This window comes from Prorops nasuta, unplaced genomic scaffold, assembly GCF_024137725.1.
Source record: "Prorops nasuta isolate Cenicafe-Biocafe unplaced genomic scaffold, Cenicafe_Pnas_1.2 PNAS00005, whole genome shotgun sequence".
In the NCBI taxonomy this organism is placed as follows: Eukaryota; Metazoa; Arthropoda; class Insecta; order Hymenoptera; family Bethylidae; genus Prorops; species Prorops nasuta.
Genome location: NW_027116802.1, coordinates 6845749 through 6867064, shown reverse-complemented (window position 1 = coordinate 6867064; position 21316 = coordinate 6845749). Strand labels below are relative to the sequence as shown.

Below are 21316 nucleotides of genomic sequence, written 5' to 3'. Positions count from 1 at the left end.
TCTTGAAAATTAGACATTTTCGTCCCTTCTTTTCTTTCTTCCATAATAATCTTGAAGTACTGAATTTCCAGGACGTGTCAAGAAATTGATTACTATTTAATAGACTACGTGATGTAATAAACAAGTTTCTATAACATATATTTGACAGCATTTTTTATATATATTTTTCAATTTGCACTAGTAATAAAGCATTATACTATAATTTTTTAATGCAATATAACAGATCAAGTTTAACAAATTTAAACAGGAATTTAGTATTGCACGGTCAAACATTTTTGGTTAGATTGTGCTTAATCATTGTTTTTAATATAACAAAAGAAGGCACATAAGTTAAAGTATCAGAGTGGCTACGTTTTCATCGAGGAGTTAAAATCGAATTAAGAGTCCGGTCAGAGCTAAAGTTCCAACAATTGAAACTGTTTAGAGTACAATTCTAACCTGATTTTAAATTCTTGATGAAAACATAGTCAGCGATACCAGGGTAGAAATTTACTAAAAAATTCTTGAACGTATCAAAATGAAGAACTCATTCTACCGAGTAACATATTCATTTTAGTAGCTGCTGACAAGCGTGTGTGCGTGTAGTAGACGAATATCTCCCTTCAGATATCGCTGATAAGTATATGCAAATGTTAAATAAATGTATATGGAGTGTTGAGTCAAAAATCATTTGAATTAACATTTATATTTATTAAAAAAGCTTGCAACGTACATTTTCAGATAATGGTAACAAAAGTAACGATTTATACTAGTTACGGAATAGTCACCGATTATAGTTAAAAAATTGTTCTCCCGCTAATATAAACTCTCTTTGATTACAAAGTTTATAAATTTTTATCAAAAATTAACGAAAACTTTGCGAACAAGCATTTGCAAGTAATTAAAACTTGGACAGTTCGTTAAGAAGTAGATAGTTCTCATTAAAAAACATTCGCATTTGCGCTCAATAAATATAAAGATTAGCTAATACTTGAATAAATAATTGTGTCCTCTATACAATAAGTACCTTTTCAAAATTTCATTTTTTCCCCGATGACATAAATAATTTCTTTTTGGATCCTCTCACGCTTGATCTTAAAACTTGACGACGAACAATGAGACTTTTCATTTGTGTTCGACCAAAATTGGCTCATTGGCAATAATTTGGGCATATAATCCTATTACTATTTTCTCGCTCTAATAAATTTTATAAAAATTCTGACAGTGAATATGACGTTATCACGATAACTGTTATTATTTGTGCGAATTTCTTTCTCTCATGATTCTCATTGGTATACTTATGATTATCTTTGACAGTTATAAACGTATCTACTATCGCTAATGAGAGTCTGAAACGAGGGAGCGAATGATGAATCTATTTGCATCGATTTTTTTGGATAAATTGAGAAAATCGATTAGTTTACGTTCTTTGTTGTTGGTCGGGCAGTGTTTCAAATATATTTCGCATCTCGATGATTGTTTATGTATACTTGGAACTCGTTATAATTATGATTATGGTACGGCAAAAGTTATTCATTTGCAAGGAAGCGAGGGGAAGAAGCCTCCTCATGGACGCATATCTTAATGTTTGGGGAAAGTTATTTCGCGAGGTGGTTGACCGTTCTCCACTAGCCAGACGCTTCCACTTTTTCCAGTACTGAGAACGTGGATGAGGGCCCTGCCTACGTGATCCGCTCTGAAACAATTATACGATTTGAGATAAAATACGGACATTTAAAGAAAAATTTCAGTTTCAGAAAATTGAGAAAAGTGTGGTCGGTTCACTGAGGCAAAAGCCAGTTAAACGATAAAGAAGAAATTAATTACTTTTGTGGAACCGATGAAGCAGTGTCTCTGTGCCAGGCATCCTCGTATCGAGGAGACAGCAATTGTTTTCCAACATCCTTCACTAATTTGCTGTCTGTAGCGTTTGGGCAAAGTGCCATTACTCTGACACCAGTTAAATCCACGTGATACTGGTCCTAGTAAAAAAAAAAACGATGAGAAAGAAAGACAAAATATAAAATTGCATAATCGAGTGAATTTGACATTGTATACTTACGCCGAAAGCTCTTGTGAGGCTTACGATAGCTGCTTTTGTAGCTGAGTAAATTGGAACGCTGACATATGGAGTGATGCTGACGTTACTTCCGGTGTTTACAACAATTCCACCTCGACCACCCCTGTCGGTGCCGAGAAACCGCTGGGCTAGAAGTGTACCTCGTATCACTCCATTCTAAAATCACATAATTTTCTTATATTCTTTCTTCTATGAAAAGGATGCTCAATAATTTTAAATAATTGACATTATATAGATTAGAAAAAAATATTTGCTTACAAAATTTGTATCGACTTCTAACTCCCAAAATCTATCATTCATTATTCCTGCATTATTTATGACGATGTCAATGTGACCAAAGGTGGCAATTGTTGATTGAAACGATTCTAAAAAGAAACGACTCGTTATACAAATTTAATAAAAGATCTTTCTATTCGAATGAATTTTGAATCTCTATTCCTATATAGTTTACTCAATAAATTATATCTTTTCAATCACAGTATTATTGTATCGTTCATGAAACCTAAAAGATAGATTTTTTATATTTGTTACAAAGGTACAGCATAGCTTGTGTTTGATTTTGGATAGGGAAGATTTTACAAATATGTACCTTCGAATTGTGGATAGTCAGTTACGTCGCATTGACAAAATATAGCTCGATCTTTGCCATACTTTGAATTCAAACTTTTCACCAAATCCATACCTTCTTCAGTGTTAATATCACAAACAGCAACCTGGAAAAAAATAATAAAAATATCAGAACCTTTGTTAGTCGAAAATACGAAGTTTCTGCTCTTAATGTAGCTTTCAGATAAGGCTTAATTCAATATAATATCGTTATCTTTGGGTGATTTTATTTTTGTCGAATGATACTCGATAAGGATTATATAGCAGAGACCAAGCTTTCTTTCTGCGCCACAAGGGAGTCTAAATTTAGGTTGTCTATTTTTGCGTAAAAGAAGTTTCACCAGTAATGGAATCGTGCGTATTTTACATTTTCATGGTCCTTCTGAAGAACCAAGTGTTGCTAAAAATTGAATCGATTATACTTTTAAACTAGTAATCAATTATTAATAATAGATTAAAAGAAAATCATTTTACTTCAAGTTTCTATTTAAATACGATTATTTAAAGAATTTTACTTAAAAAAAAAATCATTCTTACCTTTGCACCTTGGTTCAATAATTCTATAGCGTAACTCTTGCCAATACCAGAAGCAGCCCCCGTCACAAGGGCAACTCTCCCCTTCAACTCCATTCTCGATGGTTAGAAATCAGTCGTTCTCTCACCTAAACATAAATGTTAATAAATTTTACAAAAAGTATTCGTCAATTCATTTATAATTTAATTAAATACAAGAATTTTTCATTTTCTAATAAAATTATTTAATTTCTATTACTATTTATAAAATTATAAGATTTCATTGCCAAATGTCTGTAGCAGATAACCGCACGCTATATAATGCATAGGGGAGCACGTAAACATGAAAATCAAATATTTATAAAATTTCATTCATTTTTGACAGTTTTTAGATGTATCAATTGTACACCACGTATATACCCAGCAGCAAATCTTATAATGCTATACCAGAGTTATCTATAGATAAAATTCGCAAAAAGAAGCATCTTCGACTGTACGCACAGTCGCTCGATACACGAGTTCTGTGGCTTCTGCTTCACTTTCTATCTACTCTCTCCCTCTCTTCCTGCTCAATGAACGTACAAACGCATACTACATCGTACGCACCATTTTTGAAAGTTACCAAAATTTGTAGCATGAAAATATTCAAAAGACATTGTACATTTATTTTACAAATCCTCCATTTCTTCCTATACTTGATAAATAAATCTACCGAAGTTCAGTATATATTCATACAAATCACTGTAATTTTTCAATAATTATAAATTAAAAATTTTAAGTTCGAAATACTTTTAAAATTCCCTCGAGTTTTTGGAAGATAAATTCAATGTTAAATCTGGTACCTTTCGACAAGAAGACACAGACGGAATTCTTTGGCAGTTTTTGGAGGAGCGAAGTTCTTCTTCAGGAAGATGCGTCGTGGTTGATGGTCGAGGTCAAACTGGCACACTTTTTATATATATATATATATATATTTAATTTTATTAGTGTAATATTATTTGAATTTGTAGTTTTTGAAGAGTATCGAGTTTACGATTGGCAGAGTGTGGCGTAGCGGCTGCCTCAGGCAGCACAACACTGAGTTGACTGAGCAGAGCAGCAACACTAGCAAGACCCGATCCAACAACAGAGAGAGAGAGAGAGAGAGAGAGAGAGAGAGATAGCGTTGCGGGAGACTCGTCGACCGTCGTCGTCCTAGGACGTCGCTCGCTGCTTCAGTCGTGAGCGCCGTGGGCCGTGAGTTGAGCCGGCAACCGATGCACACACCCTCTACTACACACACACATATATAGCTCGATATATTGATTGGCGGCGTTGCGTAGAACGCGTGGCGTGGTGCCACTGCGCCCTCTCAGTCAGCGGCCCTTAACCTTCGGGTCTCCTCCTTCCCTCTCCTTATCACTCAAATCTTTTCCATCGCTACACTCACCCCCCCCCCCTCCCTCCTCATTTTACCCCTTACTTACGAACTCACAAAATTCGATCGTTCGACCGACTTTGACCCCGCCCTTTCCCCACTTCCACAGCACCACCTCCACGACTCACACATACTAGCGTGCACCTCTCGCACCTTATTGAAATTGCCGAAGAAAAATCGATAGATCTCGAAATGGTGAATTTCACGCTGAAGATTTTATCGTCGTTCGTCTGTCATGGCCGCGAGTTTCGTGTGCGCCAGACAAGGACGAGACGCTTTGTGATTTTTTGAAAGAGGGAATTTTGAGGATCTGGGGTCAAGGACGACGTGTGACCTTGGGACGTTGGTCAGAGGAAGGTCGCCGTCGGCGGGATCGATGGACGGCGGCAGATTCAAATCCCGGAAGTGGTCACGCGGGCGGACGGTACGTTCCAGTGGAGGGTCCAATGGCAAGTTATCCAAGAAACAACATCAGTCCAGTGAGATCAGGAGATGCATATGTTCACCAGTCAATCACACAGTTGTACATTTCCCTATTGTATGGTCCGAGCTCAGGTGGGGAATCGCGTTAAGCTTCTTTTTCACTCTTTTTTCACGTAAATAAACTATTCCTATATGCCGTATGGAATCCCAAATGGTGCAGGAGCAATGAACAATTGTGCGATGGATTGATCAATTGTGCCAGGGATCGTTCCTTTCCGATCCACCGTGCTATCTTGTCGGCTGTCAGTCCCTACTTCAAGGCCCTCTTCGTCAACAGTCTGAAAAGTGGAAAGAACGAAACCAACGAAGTGTCCATCGACTTTGCGTCACCTGATATTTTTAGATTAATTTTGGATTATGCCTACACTGGTACCTGCAACGTTACCGCGGATAATGTCGAGCAGCTACTCCCATTGGCCGATCAATTTGAGGTCCTTGGAATAGTTCAGCTCTGCTGTCAGTTCCTCCTGCAAGAGCTAAGACCTGAAAATTGCTTAGGTTCTTATTATATTTCATAAAATTCCCTTCTTTCTCTGAGATAAGCGTCTCGATCCGAGTGTGTACGACGCTTACCTCGATATATCGTTATTGCACCGAAAGTTGACGTTTCTTCGTTTCTTCCTCCTCCAGGTATCGTTAAATTTGCTCGGTATTACTTTTGCAACAGCCTTGAGGAAAAAGGTCGAAAATTTATTCGCTATCGATTTAAAAGTATATTCACGCAAAGTCCCGAGTTCAAAGATCTCACCCACGAAGAGCTTGTAGCGATATTACAGGATGACGATTTGAATGTGAGAAACGAAGAGTTGGTTTTCGAAGCTATGAAGTCTTGGGTCGAATTTAACAGTGAAAAAAGAAAGAGTTTCTTACCAACTTTGCTATCCTGCATTAGATTTGGTTTTTTAAATTACAATTATTTTAATAATACCGTTCTTAGATGGAAATTCGTCGTTGGTAATAAAGTGAGTTTCTTTGAATTTTCTGTAACATTGTGTGTGCGCGACTGTATATATATATATATGTACACACCACTCTATTTATATTTTTGTAAACATTTATTTGAACGGCTTTTTGATGCAGAAGTGTAAAAAAATTCTGGCACTGGCGAGCGATTGCCTGAATGAGCAGGAGGCCAAATATGGTGAAATTGATCTTCATCATCCACTTTCGAAACCAAGAATACCTTACGAAATACTTTTCGCGATTGGAGGCTGGAGTGCTGGGTCACCGACTAATTTCATCGAAACCTATGATACTAGGTCATTATTTCGCCGTGAAAGTCCATTATTTACATATTTCATCTCTCTGATACTAATTTAAAATTTTTAACAGAATAATAATTATACGTTATTTCCCGTGGTATTGCCAAGCTGCTAATTTATTATTCTAACTGAATCTTTAATTATTATAATTTTAGAGCTGACAGATGGTTCTTATCGGTGAACACCGATGTAACGCCGAGGGCTTATCACAGGCTTTGCGTATTGGACAACCTGATTTACATGATCGGTGGCTACGATGGCAAGAAACACTTCAACACTGTCAGATGTTTCGATCCAATCACAAAGGAATGGCGAGAACGTGCTTGCATGTATAACGCAAGATGTTACGTCAGTCTCTGCACTCATGGTAATAAAATTTTCTATATATGGATAAACGTAACCTAAATAATTAAAAAGATTGAAATTACAAAAAAAAAAAATCAATAGATTTTTAGGAAAAGTCCTATTATCGATTAATATAATGAAAATGCGTCACAAGAATGAGTTTTCCTATATCTAAATATAATATACATAAACAATTACAATTAGTTTAGTGATGAAAAAACTGTAAGGAGCGTAAATAGCATAATGGGAAATGGTGTAGCGATTAGAGGATTTTTAGGTGGAAAAATCTACGCATTGGGAGGATACAACGGTTATACCAGAATGAATTCAGCAGAGAGATACGATCCAGTAAAGAACCAATGGGAATTGATACCATCCATGTATATGCAACGCTCTGATGCAAGCGCAGCTGCTCTGGAGGACAAAATTTATATCGTCGGTGGCTTTAATGGGCTGGAAATTTTCAATACCGCCGAAGTTTTCGACGTCGAAACCAATCAGTGGAGTTTCATACGATCCATGATCCATCCTAGATCCGGCGTCTCTCTGGTGACATATCGCGACACCCTATATGCGCTTGGTGGATACAATGGAGCCTTTAGACTCAGTTCTGGTACCAAAGTTATCTCTCCGCTTAATATTCTTCATTTATTTTTAAATCTGTAATATCTCATCGTCGTTTAAACGACAAGGCAGCTGATAAGACAGACGTTTATCCCCATTTTCAGTCGAGTGTTACAATCCTAGACAGAACGACTCTTGGTACGAAATAGCTGAAATGTGCACTCCGCGAAGCAACTTTGCCGCTGTCATTTTGGATGATATGATTTTTGTGATTGGTGGTTTCAATGGTAACTCTTATGCCTAATTCATCGAGTCTACTTATCCACCTGGCACTTGTGCTTTATATATCTAGGCACTACTACAATAGCCTCCGTAGAGTGTTTTGATGTGGACAGCAACGAATGGTACGATGCTGCCCCAATGAATTTAACTCGAAGTGGCCTCAGTGCTTGTGTAATCGCTGGTCTGCCTAATGCGAGGGAATACTCGTACCTGAGCAAGGCTGAAAATATAGGACAGGGTGAAATAGCATTTTTTTTATATTTTAATTGATTGGTAGAAAATATTTTGCTGTACAATGTACGAGGTGATGTTTTAAATCAATTTTAGGACAAGCTTTGTCGATGAATCAAAATAAGCCGAATAATGCAGGTGAAGGAGTCGACATTAATTTTGTTGTCCCTGATGAACACAATTTCAGCAGAGCGGCTCCGTTTTCGGTCGAGGAATTCATGGATGGAATTGCCGAGGGCGTCGAAAACTTTTTTCCTAACGACTATGAGGAAAATGCAGAAAATTTTCATCAAGAAGATCCTTTAGACGTGGATTGAAACGCTATGAAATCAAGTTTGAATGTCAGGAGGGAGGCCCTCCTTTTACCTCTTCTTTTTAAATGCTAAAATTTTTAATAACTTTTTGTACGAAGCAATGTTTTATGTATATTATTTTTATCGAGATTTTAGAAAATTTACAGGCGAGCTGTGATATATTTCTCTATTTGATTCAATTTTATTTTTTGTTATTGTTGTGATCTATTTATATTTGTTTAATAGGCCTAATTATGGTTATAAATTAGAATTTTTATATATACGTAAGACACTTTTACCCATCCTTCTCGCCATTGTAATTTTAGAGTAGAATATTAGAAATTACTTTTTAACGATTGAGAAAATTGATTTAATTTTGCTTGTATGACTTCATCTTGACTGGGTGCTGTTGCAATTTTTATGCCCTTCCCGTGGTTTTAACCCAATAAATTATTTATAAATAGCTCTGGATTATTGACTCGTGATTCGGAAATCAGTAACCGATTTGAGTATCGACATTGCCAGAGATACACAATTATTAGATATCGTCAGCGTTTTTTATACAACCTTTGTGCATATTCATAAAATAATCCTTCGACTGTAGATATTAACTAAAATTAAAATAATGTATAGGAATAATGGAAAAGCGTAAGTAAATTTCAACAGTCCTTGTAATTCAATCTTTCATATGCAAGAAAACATTGATTACATTCGCACTTATAAATTGTACATTTATAATAATAAGTTGAAAAAGAAAGAATTCTACGACTACAAAAGGAAACGTCAAGTTCGTATAATAAGCGTATTATTTCGGTTGAAATAGACGTTTTCATTAATAGACGCTCATCAGTCGCAGTCGTTCCAGCGTTACCATAAATTTCTAAAAAATCATAATCTTAAAGAGGTAAATAAAAGTCTTCGAATCTGACATGGATTCGCGACCAGTGTAAACTGTACAACTGCGAAATTAATAATTATATAGTTGAGCAAACAATTGGACTGCAATAAAAACCCCATATTATAAATTCTTTGTAAAAGCAAATCGAATCTCTTCTTTTCATCTCCGTTCTTCTAATATTATAATAGAACAATTTCACATGGCACGGTATTCATATCGCAAAAAGGACAAATTCCTTCATGCATTTCTTAATCCTCCTATTTGAAATTAAGGGATTTTTCGAGCAAGCTTTCAAATATTGCGGACGATTATCAAACGTTTATAATTATCCAGACGAAGGTGAAATTTATTAACTAACAAGAAAAAATTCAATAGATTTTATTTTTGCGAATATCACTATTTCTGTTAATAAATTTCATTGATTCATGACAATCGTAAACACATATTTATTCCAAAGATTTTATCGATGACGTATTATTAAATGCTGAAATATTAAACAATCATGAGAGGGACGAAGAAAAAAGATGTTTTAAACTTTGAAAACATTGCAGCGACACGATAAGCAATAAGATTCATATAAGAAAGATTCTGAGCAATTGAGAATCAGTGGAGGGACTTCATTCACTCGAAACAGTTCTCGCTTGTTATACCTACGTACGTTTTGAAAATTCCATTAATAGACCAGTTTCCTCAAAATTTTCTCGTCAAATCTCTTGACAATATTTTCAAATATTTTTTTATCGATTCGTCGAATGGATATTTTATCAAGACAGAGATATAAGATAATCGTCGACACGACGCCTTCTTAGGTTTCGAATATTTCTCTCTTTAAAATTCAACGGTCTTTTCTCGCTTTTTAATATATTCTCCTTCTCGATTTCGTCCACGCTCTCAATAACACTCAACACTCATTCATACTTATCTGAGGATAGCAATTGACATACGTTTCGTAACTTTCCTGGCGGTTAGACATTATCTCGCATTTCGCTCGCTTGTACATTTCGAAAATTCGCACCGGAAGTGCACGACGATAAATGCGACGACCATTTTCCTCAAGAAAACTCTTCATTCGGAATGGCCATTGATTACGCGACCAATCCGACAAATCAGTGTGCGTTCATTGATCGATTGAAATCTTTCGAGAATAATATAAGTTAAGGTCGAACATATAGCGATTAACTTTTCATTAATTATAGCGACATTGATGAGGAAACCGCACAACGACATTTTTTTTTGTGACAGAAATTCCAAGACTGCAGTTTTATATAAATGAGGACTCTTTCGAATCGTTCTGCGCCAGTCGTAAGGCGGTTGTGTCGAGTTTTTGCGTGTCTTTGAACAATGTAAGGATGAATTGTTTAACCGTTATCTTTTGGGATAAATTAGGCCGAACTGGTATTTCGTCGAGTGCGAACGTGGCAATATACGATATACAACTGAATTTCTTCTTTCAAATAAATAGGATAGAACTTACCGTGCAGTAGGAGAAAATAATTCACTCAAAAGTCTATTGTAATTGAAAGTTTACGTTCCTCTACTGCACAGGGGACTGTGTAAGCATCGCGTCGATCTAATCCGCGCGCCTTTTCAAAGACTATACAAACGACTAGAGAGGACTATTTGCTAACACGACGAGAATAGGCCCCTCTATGTTTTAGGTCCATCCGATTCGATATTCGCCCTTGAACTTTCGATGAATCGTCAGGATCTTCGAACCTTCACGACATTATTATTATCAGTATTATCATTAGTAGGTACTATTATTATTCTTCTTACTTATTGATATTAATATATGAATATTCTTACTCTTATTATTCTCATTATGAGCTGAAGGATAAACACCTGCGAATACTCGACGATAAACAATTCCATATTCATCATGAAATTTCACCTAAAGCATTATCTATCTTTCACCAATTATCTTTATCAGACAACACGTATTATTTCTTACGAATTTTTTTATTAACATTGTACCGATCGCGCATTTTGTGTAAAACGTCGTAGAATCACCCGGATGAATTTTCGTAGCCCCTCGATGCATGGTCGGGTCACAAAGTTAAATTTATGCGAGACGAAAAATGTATTGGTTTTTATTCTCTTCTATCCTCTTTTATCTTTAAGAGAGAAGAGCAACGACGCTGATCAAAAAGCTGTATAGAATCACCGATCGATATATATATATATAATATTCTCTGTATAACGAAGAATATTTCATTACGAGACCCGACTACGAAGATTCGACTTTTAATTTACATAACGTGATAATTATCGATGGAATGGACACTAATTTGGCCTAATTTACGTAATGACGTTAATAGTCTCTAGCGACCGATTGCGTCCACAGGTTTCATTGGTACTAATCGAGATTAAAGATTATTTCTTGAATTATGGATCTAAGCAGTCCGTTCCTTATCTGAAGTACTTGAGACCTGCAACGAGGAGGAACTTCTCGATGAAAAGCTCGGAGTCGAGGACGGCGATATGAGCTGCACGACCGATCAGGGCGTTTGCAGTTGGTGGCAAAGCGTGGTGCACGTCGTACCTCACCAGGCTAACTCCTGGTGCTGACATCACCGGATACAAAATATTCTGTACCATTTCACGATACGCTGCGCCTGAAAGATTTCGTAAAAAGTAGTCATTTTTTATTGATCAATCCCTTCCGAATGAACTTTGAGATGTACCTTGATCGGTCGGATCACGAACGGCAGCTTTGCAAAGCTCTATTCGGGCCGAGTGTAGCGGTACGTATCGATCCTGCGCGCTTCCACAGAGCAGGACGTGTTTAAATTTTTGAAGATTGCTCTTTTGACTCAGACGAAACATGAAGGAGCGCCTCACATCGGATGAATCCTTCATTGCCAGCTGCAGCAACGATCCGGATTTCTTCCATTTTTGCATGAACCACATTCCTGTTTGTTGTATATACATACACATTATCAGAGAATAATTGGTATATATATATATATATATGTAGCTATATACAAAAAAATTGAAGAATGAAAGTGAAGGACTCGCCTGCGTTGACCAATCCGCTGGTATTGTAAAGAGTACCTAGATGCGGTCCACTCAAGCTAAGAAAAGTGTGTAATCGAGGAAGAAGCGGCCATAACTCTGGTCGCGTGAGAGCGCTCCGAATGATGATGGTCCCCAAGGAATGCCCGATGAAGCTCACTTTAGTCGGGTTCAAACCAGAAGTTTCAATGTGATGAAGAATCTCGCCTACCAAGCGATCAGTCATGGTCTCGAAGTCGGAGAACGTATCGCCCTTTGTGCAAACATCATGATCATCAGTAAATCATCCGTATACTTGCAATTCTGTACAAGTTTATTCTTAAAAATGTCGTGTAAGAATGTACTACCGACGTTCCATGTATATATTCGGAGGACAAACGTGTTTGTATACTTATATAATGCGTCAATTTGAAAGAGTTTGGGAAAAATCGATGATCAATCGATGATTATACCTGATTTCTCTCGGACATGAGGAAGTCGAGGTGAGCCCCGGGAAGACCCAATTCCAGGTATGTTTTAACTAGACGAAGATCAGCCGCGTTTCCGTCCAATCCGTGAACGCAAATGATGAGGTGAGCCCCTTCCGGCGAGAAGAGTCGAAACTCGTCGCTGATATGGAAGTATGGCAGGGTCGAGGCCAGATTTGGATAATCGCTAAGAGGCACATTCGATCTTAGAATGGATGACTGCATCGGAATATCGCCATATCCAAAGGATTGGGCACGTTTATGGAAACGCAACTGGGTATCCTTGCGTTCTCTAAAGGGTCAGGTAGACAACACAGACAACTTAAAACATCTAATGCCAATTAATAGAATGAAAGAGACCTAAAAAAAAAAGAAAGAAACAAAAGAAAAAGAGAAAAACGAAAGAAATTTGGATTTTACAAATAAAAGGAGTCATGCTGGAGAGCATCATAGCATACCTGTAAATCCTGCCAGTGAAATTCATTTGCCTCTTGAATTCTTCTTTGCACTTTTTGAAATTGATAAAATCATCCTGCGTGGATTGCAAAAGTTCTTTCCCTTCTTGATAACAATCCAGACATATGTCTCTGGATAAGTAAACAAGATCCCTCTCCTTATCTCTGTTCCTCTGAGGACTGCAGGGTGCAGTTTTGTTCTGTTTCGGACTCCTGGATTTTTTTACAGATTCGTAAATGTGATAAAGAGGATTATCGATTGGCTGGGGTGGATCCCGAAATTCTTCGGGAGGCGGTGGTTCATCCTGGAACATTTTTGGCGGTGGCAGACGTACTTCCTCGTACGAGTGCTCGGCAATGCTGTCGTTCTGAACTTTCTCCTTCTTCGGAACGATCTTCGAGAGTTTTTGACGCAGCTGCTCGTTCGAGAGCTTGGCATTTTTGCGATACTCCGAGCTGGAGGTGTCACCACTGCTGACCCATCCAGAGCACTCGGATGTGAGATTGCTGGAGCTGGAGCTGGTAGTGGGACTGCTGGGCCTCGTGGACGGTGGACTCGAAGGGTTTGGAATGACAGGAAGATTATTGCTGAGACTATCTTTGCTATCACGAATTGGCATGCAAGGTAAGGACACCGCACTGCGAGGCACGACAATTTTGTTCTGTGCCACTGGGACACTGGCACACCTCAGTCTTTTGTTGTTCAACGGTACCGATGCCCCAGCCGAAGTTCCATTCGACGTTGTCCCGTTGGTCATGGGAGTTTCTCCTGGGGATTTTATAGGATCCACCCTTAAAATTATCTTATTATTATTCTCCACCTCTAAAACACTATTCGAATTCCCAGTTGACGTGTGACGATTCTTTGGTAAAGAGGACACGGCTGGATCCTGATATCCTGGGGGTGGGGGTGCAAGTTTTCTGTTCTTATGTCCACACTTTTTCCCCTCATCCTGAACATTGTCAGTGTCAAGGATCGGTGCAGAATGGGGTCTCCTCCCATGTTTATCCCTCCTTCTTTCCACACGATTCTCCCTCTTGGTTTCTGCTACCGGTGCTATCACTTCGTACACCGGTTCTTGTATCTCACGAGTTCTCTTATCGGACTGAGAATTCTTCTCGTCGAGGTAAGACGTCGTGTCCTTACGCGGAGATCTGCTGGATCTCTCATCTCTTCGTTTCCTACGATTAGTGGACGAAGATCTCTCTTTAAAATCACAGCAATCGCTTCTCTCCTCGTTGATCAATCTCTCCGTACTCTTTGGTCTCTTCAGCCTATCAGCTTCAACGTGACTCCTGCTGGTACCGTTCGTCTTACACGCGTACGTGTCCATCGTTCCACAATTTGACTTTCTATTGGCAGGAGCCAACAACAAGGAAGATACGCTTCCATTAGTCTCGTGGGACTCACCATTACGACCTGGACTCGTATTCTTGCCCAAACTGTTAAATTTACGGTTTTCCAGCCCATTCTGCTGATGACTTTTGCCACCTTGACTGGACTGATGCTTCTTAGCATTTCCTTTATAAGTAACCCTGTCCAAAGTCGCTGTGTGCAACGGCTGATTATCCTGTAGGAGTTTGCTACCGGAAGTCATCTTGCCAGCTAAAAAATGATTTCGATCGTTGCTCAAAGTATTGTGCAATTGCCTCGGTGGTAGTCGATGACTTCTCGGTTCCAGTCGAATTTTTCTCGTGTCCAGGGAGTAGTAATCTAGAAAAGGATATAATATATAAGTATTAAATAATTATTACCTGATTATAGTACACTCTAAGAAGAGAACTCGGTATACCTTCCACAGTATTGGCAGTTGATTTACTTTCAGTCGTGAGGCAATCGGCTAATTGTGCTAGGTTGAAGGTCCCTATGCAGGTGGCCCCAGGGACTGTAAGGTTTTGATCGCAGGAGTTTGAAGAAGGTCGATAGCCAGGTAAATGGTCGGTGGATGGTATATCGGGGAAAATGGCGGCTAGCAGGGATCCTATGGAGGAATTTTGATGATCGTGCTGTTGCTGCTGCTGATGATGATGATTGGGTAAGAGCATCTGCGTGGACTTGGCACGTGGCAAGGTGGCGACGGGGGTGGAGGCAAGGGATGGATTGGGTGCGGAGCAAGCTTGTTGCTGGTCCGTGGGAGGGAAGAGGGTTGTACTGGACGGTATGGCTGATCTGTGCTTTCCCCTGGTTGGCACGGTTGCTGGTGGCGTCAAGTTCTTCAATCCTCCGCGTTGTCGAGGGAAGAGCTGAGTCGACACTGACCTTGGCAGTGTCTTCGGTGACGTCCTCGGTTGCTGGGGCATCAAATCTGGCCCCAATTGGTCCAAAGATTTGCTGTGTCTCGCCGGAAGCGTCGATTGCGTCATTATGAAACGTGCCTGTGCCGTGGCCAAGTCCTGCGCGGCTCCTTCGCTCCTCGGTGACCAGATGCCCAACGAACGGGATTCCAGAATAGCTGCGATACCACAACTGCAGTCATCCATACTGGGAACTATCGTATAAATAAACAAGCTTACTTAAGTCAGATGCTTAATTAACCGGCGTTACGATTGATATTCCGTTTACTGGCCACTAAGCTGGAGAACGTTGCTCCGCGTTGTCTCGCTTCTATACGACGTAGGGTCTATCCAACTAATACTGGCCCATTGGCCTTGTCGATAATCGCAATTATCTCTCGATAAGAGAAATTAATGAGGCAGGAATATCAAGTCTGTATAATTAAGCATTCCACTCTCGGATTGGCTCTTACCACTGTTTCTGTGCCTCTGCTGCATGTCGGCGTATTGATCCTCGAAGATCAAAGGCAACGAATGCAGGTCACCGTCCAGCTCGGGACAATGGACAGGTAATGGTGGTAACGAAGCCAGATAACGCGATCGTCTTGCCGCCTCGCTCACCGCTTGATACGATTGATAATTTGCATCGTAACAACCGGCTGCCGACATTCGAGGGTTCTCCAGCACGAAGAAGCCCTCGGCGAACCGTTTAACCTGATACATCATCGCCAAAATCATATTTATCATTCGATCGTTATTCTCAAGCGAGCTTACCCAATCCTTCGACATTCGTCTATCAGAATTTATGTCCATTATATCGTTATAGCTTAAAATTTAATCATACCCGCAGCTGGTGATGAATCCTCGCGAGATGCTGATGAACCGCTTCGCGACCTGAAAAAGCTTCGAGGAAATGCTGCCAGAGAACGATGTTTTGTGCGCAAAGCTGAGCTATGTCCGCTTCTTCGTTGTCCATCATTTTCTGGAGAATAAAAGAAGTAGTCAATTGACAACATTTCTTTTAGGATAAATGAAGCTAAAATGATGTACGATTGCAGGCACCACCTTGGTGATGTCCTTGTGCGTGTTCTGAGCAAGTTCCAGTGCTCTCTGCTGCCAGGAAGGTAGCAGTCTAGCTAAATCAGCCAAATCACTCAGCAATGATTCCCTGGCAGTTAAAAGTAACCTCGTCACTTCCTGCTGCACCAATCTGGCATGCTGTATTCTGGTTGCAGAGCCCACACATCTTGTTGTACTCTCCTTATAAGTGATCAAAAGAAAAATATTATCAAACACGTTATAAGTACAGTTTATTCAGAGTGTCTCAACATTGATGACCAAGCCGCAAATCCTACATGGAAGGTCTGATTTTCAGAAGAAAATTCTTCTACAATTTTTTATAATATTGTTAATTGGTTCAGAGTTACATAACGATATGTTTAGACCGAAAGACTACATAAATTGTTTTGCTGCATGATAAATAGCAATAGTACGAAAAAATTCATTATAGTTTTTATTGCCTAATTATCATGTGACCATAAAAAGTTATTCTACGCTATTTCGAATATTGTTCGTATTTAACTATAGTTAAATAATATCTTCTGTACGTTACGACTTAATAAAATTACGCCACAAGATAGACTTTAATATAACATGAAATATATATTAGCAATAAGAAAACAAATTATTAACGTTGCTTTATCGTTATTATCACATGTATAAAAAATCTTATAAATCTTTTTAATATTATCAATATGTACCAACATACATAAACATTTATGTACAGTAATAATGGCCTAAACATATTGTAATACAATTCGATCATAATTTTAACAATATGAAAAAGCTTTACAAGAATTTTCCTCTCGACATTGGCTCATCTGTCTAGTATTTGCTGCTTGACCATAAATTCTGAGACATCCTACATATGTATGAATGAATTAGAAAAATCCAATTATATAAAAAAACGTATATAGACTTACAATATTTCCAAATGTAGTATTACTGTCCCCATTAGCTGCATTCTGCTTGGTTTGCAACCAAGGTTTTCCACCCCTTGGAGCACTGCAATATTTATAGTTTTAAGCATGTGTTAATAAACCATCGAGATCCATAGAAAATGAATAAGACTGATAAAATTATATTTCACTACGTCAACGATGCATCGATGTGTATCGTATTTTATAGCAGATTTCTACCAAAATTAGCAGGATTTTTGGTTCGATGCGTTGATGAAGAATTAAGCAGAGATCTAGAGAAAGATGGACTCACCAGCTCTGTACATAGTGCAGAATGCTCTTTCTGGAGAGAGTGAGAGGTGGAAGGGATGGTGGATGGGAAAGAGTAGCAGCGTTAGCAGCGACGACAGCAGAAGCAGCAACAGCAGCAACGAGGCATAAAACAAAAAGAAGAATGTTGATAACATCGATAATGACTGAGAGGGGGGGGGGGGTGGTATTAGTGGATGCGGAACGATACTGACTTGATGTAAGGCTGATGAAGAGCAACGAGGCAGGCGTGGATCGTAATGGATACAGCGGCGAGATGAAAATAATCGAAGAGCACCGGTAGATGATAATGGAGACCCTTGGTGGGTGCGAAGTTCAGCTGCAGTGCCCTAACAACAATACAATTTTATTGACCGCACTACAGATTATCCTTCCCGATCATCTGAACACCGCATTACGCTCTTCTCACCTTCTCTCTCCACTCTGATAACCCACCCAGCCACTTGCCCGACTTTTACCCATAAGCACTGATTGCCACTTGTCTGATTCTTATTTACTTTAACCCCTTAATTTTCCTTATTACTGCTAAACGCGAAGCTCGACACAAAGGACGATCAAAGTTATAACTAATTGATCAAAGAGCTTGTTTTTTTATAGTTTTGCAATAAACCCCACTGGTCTGATTCTCTTGACAGCTTTAACTACTTATACACACGTCTTTACTGCTAAATACGCGGTAGTTTCACTAACTCAAGATACAACCGAGTCATCAAAGAATTTGTTTTGTTTTTTAGTTTTGCATTAATGGTTGCACTTGTCTGATTCTTAACAACTTTAACTCTTTATGTTCTCGACAAATTACTGTGAAGCTTGATAGTTTTGCTCAACGAACGATCAAATATGAAATCGATTGATTAAAAGTGTTCGATATTTAGGTAGATTTGCTTGAAAGAATTTGTAAAACGGTTATAGAATAAAGTTAGGTGTATACAGTGAAGATTCTCGGGTAGACTATTGATTGACACTTGGCCGAGATGGATGAGAAGTTGCAAGAGAGTCTTACCTAGAAGAGACGCAGGCCATATTTCCAGGCTGCGTTGGCTCACTGAACCATAATTCCACGCCGAGATTGAAGTGGGTGCGCGAGAGGGCCTCCTCGATCTTATGACTGTGCACCAGCACGTGCGCCCGGAACAGCACGGAAGTACCTAATGTCACCTCCTCGTTTCTATACAAGATCTGAAAGCGCTTACTCGTACCTGGTGCCTCCAGTGAATCTGTGCCACCCCCGATAAAATAAATACTCATTTTATTCTTATATGTATATATATATATATGTTTCCTAAAAATCTTTTAGAAATACAGAGCCAAATTATTAACGTTTAATTATATAAGCACTCACGATTTCGCAGCTGATTAACCTCAACTTTAACTGGCAATTTTGGGGACACCCTGAGTGCTGTCCGAATTTGATAGTACCTGCAAGAAGGATAAGTTTCGTGCTGCCGTAATTCACAAAGATAACGTGGTTGCTATACACTATATATATTATATCCTGATATTATAGTTGCAACGTCTCATCTTTTGCTTTATACTCCATCATCTAATTCCGTTACTCTCCTTTTCTGATTTAGATCCTCGTATTTTATCTCGATATTGTTTCCCTTTACTACGGGACAATGAAGAGTCGTAAGATGTATAAATATAGATTAAAATATTCACAATTGAATCGAACTGGAGCATTTGGCGCGCAGTGAAGGGAAAGCGAAGAAACGGAGCAAATTATTATGCGTTTTAAGAACATCGAGTAGAAAAAAGCGGTGTAGCACAGCCGGTAAATCCATATTATTCATCGAGCCATTTCCTGGTATTGGCTTTTCTCCCAGGGGCTCGTTATGAAGAAACGTAAGATATAAATAAAAAATATTGAAGGAAAATTATTTCCGGTCGACCGAAGTTTGCCACGGCTTGGGAATAATTATATGCAGCGAGTGACATTGGAGTAGAGATAAAAGAGGCGATGAGTTTATAAAAATTAAATATTGGACGAATAAGCTAGTTCCTGCATTCGGTAAATTTATATTGAGTCAGGTTGTTTTCCAAGAAGTGTTTTTTTCTCACTGCCCGGAAGAAGATGATGACGAAGGGAAATATAATGAAATGTTACTTACCCACGTTGGAAGAGGTCAACATTATAGAATTTGCAGAGCTCGAGGGAGAACTCGAGGGTGGCCTGTAGATCGCTCATCTCTCTTCGCGAAGGAAGAACCACCCTCCCCCTTGTCGAGCACCCCCCACCCCCCTAATCGTACGAAGACCAGCTTCGTCCTTCCCCGACGCTAACTCTTCTCTGCTCTGTCTCTATGTCCTTGCAATTTGTCCTTTTCGTCCCACTACGCTTTCCCATCCTGCAGGAGAAACCTCTGCTGCCTGTCGTGTATCTCCTAAAATCAAAATTCGACCTTCCTTTACTTCTCTCCTTCTCTATCTCTCTCTTTTCTATTTGTATACTACCAATCTCCATTCGCAATTAGTTTTGTTATCTCAAAATTGCTTATACATATATATATAATTCTTTAATATTATATTGCCACTGAGATAATTCCAGAAATAATTATATTAAAAAAGGTTTAAATTTTTAATCACATTAAAGAATTGCATCCAATACAAAATCAAACGATGCGTTTTTTTATATAAATATCGTCGGCTTCTCCGTCCTCGATCGATATTTTTTTCTATCCGACAGAAATATTACGCGAAGCTTTCCAACGGTAAAGACATGAAAAAAGGTACAAGTGTTAAAGGTGGCTTTTATGATGGAAAGACTACTAATATATTGAAATACATGAACAAAAGTGTGTACACGAGCTGTTACGATATTAATATCTTTATGAACAAGGGCTTTCAAGACTACTATATCATACGTCTGGTTTCCCACTTATAATTAAAATCTGATCTACATACGACACAAGTTAATATCAATCCCACAAAAAATATGCTTCGCCTATAAAAAAATGCGGCAAGTACATAATTCGTCTAGCGTAAATAATATAGTAAAATAAACTATTCGAATTAAAAAAATTAATGAATTCCAAATTTTAGACAAGTATTTATTTTTTTTTACTGTGGCAAAAGTTAAAATTTCGAAAAAAAATAGTAATACAAAAGTTATTTGCCGAGTCCATTGTATGAAATGACATAAAATAGCAACATTTTGAAATTTCGAGAAGCAAAGCTTGTATTGTAAGATAGCGCCTTAGGTATGAATATTATGGGTCTGGCAAGTAACTTTTTGTCTTACTAATTTTTTTTTCGAAATTTTAACTTTTATCAGTGTAAAAGTAAATACTTGCCTAAAATTCTAGTTTCACTAATTTTTTTTATTCAAATCTTTTATTTTACTATAATAATTACGCTAGACGTTTTATATACACTTGCCGCCTTTTTTTATAGGCGAAGCTTGTTTTTTGTGGGATATGTTTGTATTGTATCAACGCAATAGATCATTGTAACTGTAAAATATTACGTTTAATAATAAAAAATAATTATTTTATTAATGTCGCGCGTTTTTAACAAATTATATACATATGGTGTTATAAAAGTTTACTTGGCATAATGATCATTCATGCTTCATTATTATAATTAAAGACAATACTAAATACGTATACCTTCATTATTAATATCAGTGAGCAATCTGTCAAAATCAGAAATGGGTTGGTAGTGCAGTAGTAGAAAAAGGAAGTTAAAGCAACTAACTTCAGGGCGAAGACATCCGCCGAGGATTGAAGGAGAAGGAGAAGAATCGTAATATTTCGGTATATATATATAGACAACATAGAGTATGAGATCTCTGGATTGCGTGAGCCGTTTTTAATGTTCGAGGTCTCATTCGAAATCTCTTTGAAAACCTTCTTAAGATAAGCT

The 21316-nt window shown here is 38.3% G+C and overlaps 3 protein-coding genes across 4 annotated transcripts; 1 reads left to right on the top strand and 2 right to left on the bottom strand.

Moving 5' to 3' along the window:
* Positions 1-681: 681 nt before the first annotated feature.
* On the bottom strand, positions 682-4337 carry LOC136773866 (15-hydroxyprostaglandin dehydrogenase [NAD(+)]-like). Its single transcript, XM_066727794.1, has 7 exons — positions 4021-4337; positions 3203-3327; positions 2649-2772; positions 2318-2424; positions 2042-2215; positions 1807-1961; positions 682-1675 (listed from the first exon to the last, which is right to left on the bottom strand). Exons 2-7 carry the CDS (start codon positions 3293-3295, stop codon positions 1561-1563), a joined length of 768 nt encoding a protein of 255 aa, XP_066583891.1. The 5' UTR covers positions 3296-3327; positions 4021-4337; the 3' UTR covers positions 682-1560.
* A 634-nt stretch (positions 4338-4971) lies between these two features.
* Positions 4972-8384, top strand: LOC136773821 (kelch-like protein 10). The gene is made up of 9 exons (XM_066727732.1): positions 4972-5150; positions 5239-5576; positions 5709-6040; positions 6159-6337; positions 6496-6707; positions 6963-7298; positions 7414-7536; positions 7602-7769; positions 7859-8384. Exons 1-9 carry the CDS (start codon positions 4972-4974, stop codon positions 8077-8079), a joined length of 2088 nt encoding a protein of 695 aa, XP_066583829.1. The 3' UTR covers positions 8080-8384.
* A 21-nt stretch (positions 8385-8405) lies between these two features.
* On the bottom strand, positions 8406-19689 carry LOC136773477 (protein FAM135A). Of its 2 annotated transcripts, none has more exons than XM_066727185.1 (15): positions 19564-19689; positions 18795-18871; positions 18456-18669; positions 17647-17781; positions 17436-17465; positions 17147-17228; positions 16227-16424; positions 16009-16146; positions 15638-15878; positions 14684-15379; positions 12894-14604; positions 12421-12727; positions 11972-12221; positions 11638-11865; positions 8406-11568 (listed from the first exon to the last, which is right to left on the bottom strand). In XM_066727185.1, the coding sequence occupies exons 1-15, from the start codon at positions 19638-19640 to the stop codon at positions 11363-11365; spliced, it is 4590 nt and encodes a 1529-aa protein (XP_066583282.1). In that variant the 5' UTR covers positions 19641-19689; the 3' UTR covers positions 8406-11362. The 2 variants fall into 2 exon arrangements, with proteins under 2 accessions (XP_066583282.1, XP_066583283.1); XM_066727186.1 differs by having other exon boundaries at positions 8407-11568; positions 12421-12622; positions 16230-16424.
* Between the last annotated feature and the right edge of the window lie 1627 nt (positions 19690-21316).

Excerpts from the sequence above, each read along its gene's own strand:
- LOC136773821 (XM_066727732.1), top strand. The coding sequence starts at position 4,972 with ATGGACGGCGGCAGATTCAAATCCCGGAAGTGGTCACGCGGGCGGACG. Across the intron at positions 5,151-5,238 it reads ATTGTATGGTCCGAGCTCAG|GAGCAATGAACAATTGTGCG; the intron begins GTGGGGAATCGC and ends CAAATGGTGCAG. Across the intron at positions 6,338-6,495 it reads ATCGAAACCTATGATACTAG|AGCTGACAGATGGTTCTTAT; the intron begins GTCATTATTTCG and ends TTATAATTTTAG.
- LOC136773866 (XM_066727794.1), bottom strand. The coding sequence starts at position 3,295 with ATGGAGTTGAAGGGGAGAGTTGCCCTTGTGACGGGGGCTGCTTCTGGT. Across the intron at positions 2,425-2,648 it reads TGACTATCCACAATTCGAAG|AATCGTTTCAATCAACAATT; the intron begins GTACATATTTGT and ends GTTTCTTTTTAG. Across the intron at positions 1,676-1,806 it reads GCTTCATCGGTTCCACAAAA|AGCGGATCACGTAGGCAGGG; the intron begins GTAATTAATTTC and ends TAATTGTTTCAG.
- LOC136773477 (XM_066727185.1), bottom strand. The coding sequence starts at position 19,640 with ATGAGCGATCTACAGGCCACCCTCGAGTTCTCCCTCGAGCTCTGCAAA. Across the intron at positions 18,670-18,794 it reads GGTTAATCAGCTGCGAAATC|ATTCACTGGAGGCACCAGGT; the intron begins GTGAGTGCTTAT and ends GGGGTGGCACAG. Across the intron at positions 11,866-11,971 it reads CAGCGGATTGGTCAACGCAG|GAATGTGGTTCATGCAAAAA; the intron begins GCGAGTCCTTCA and ends TACAACAAACAG.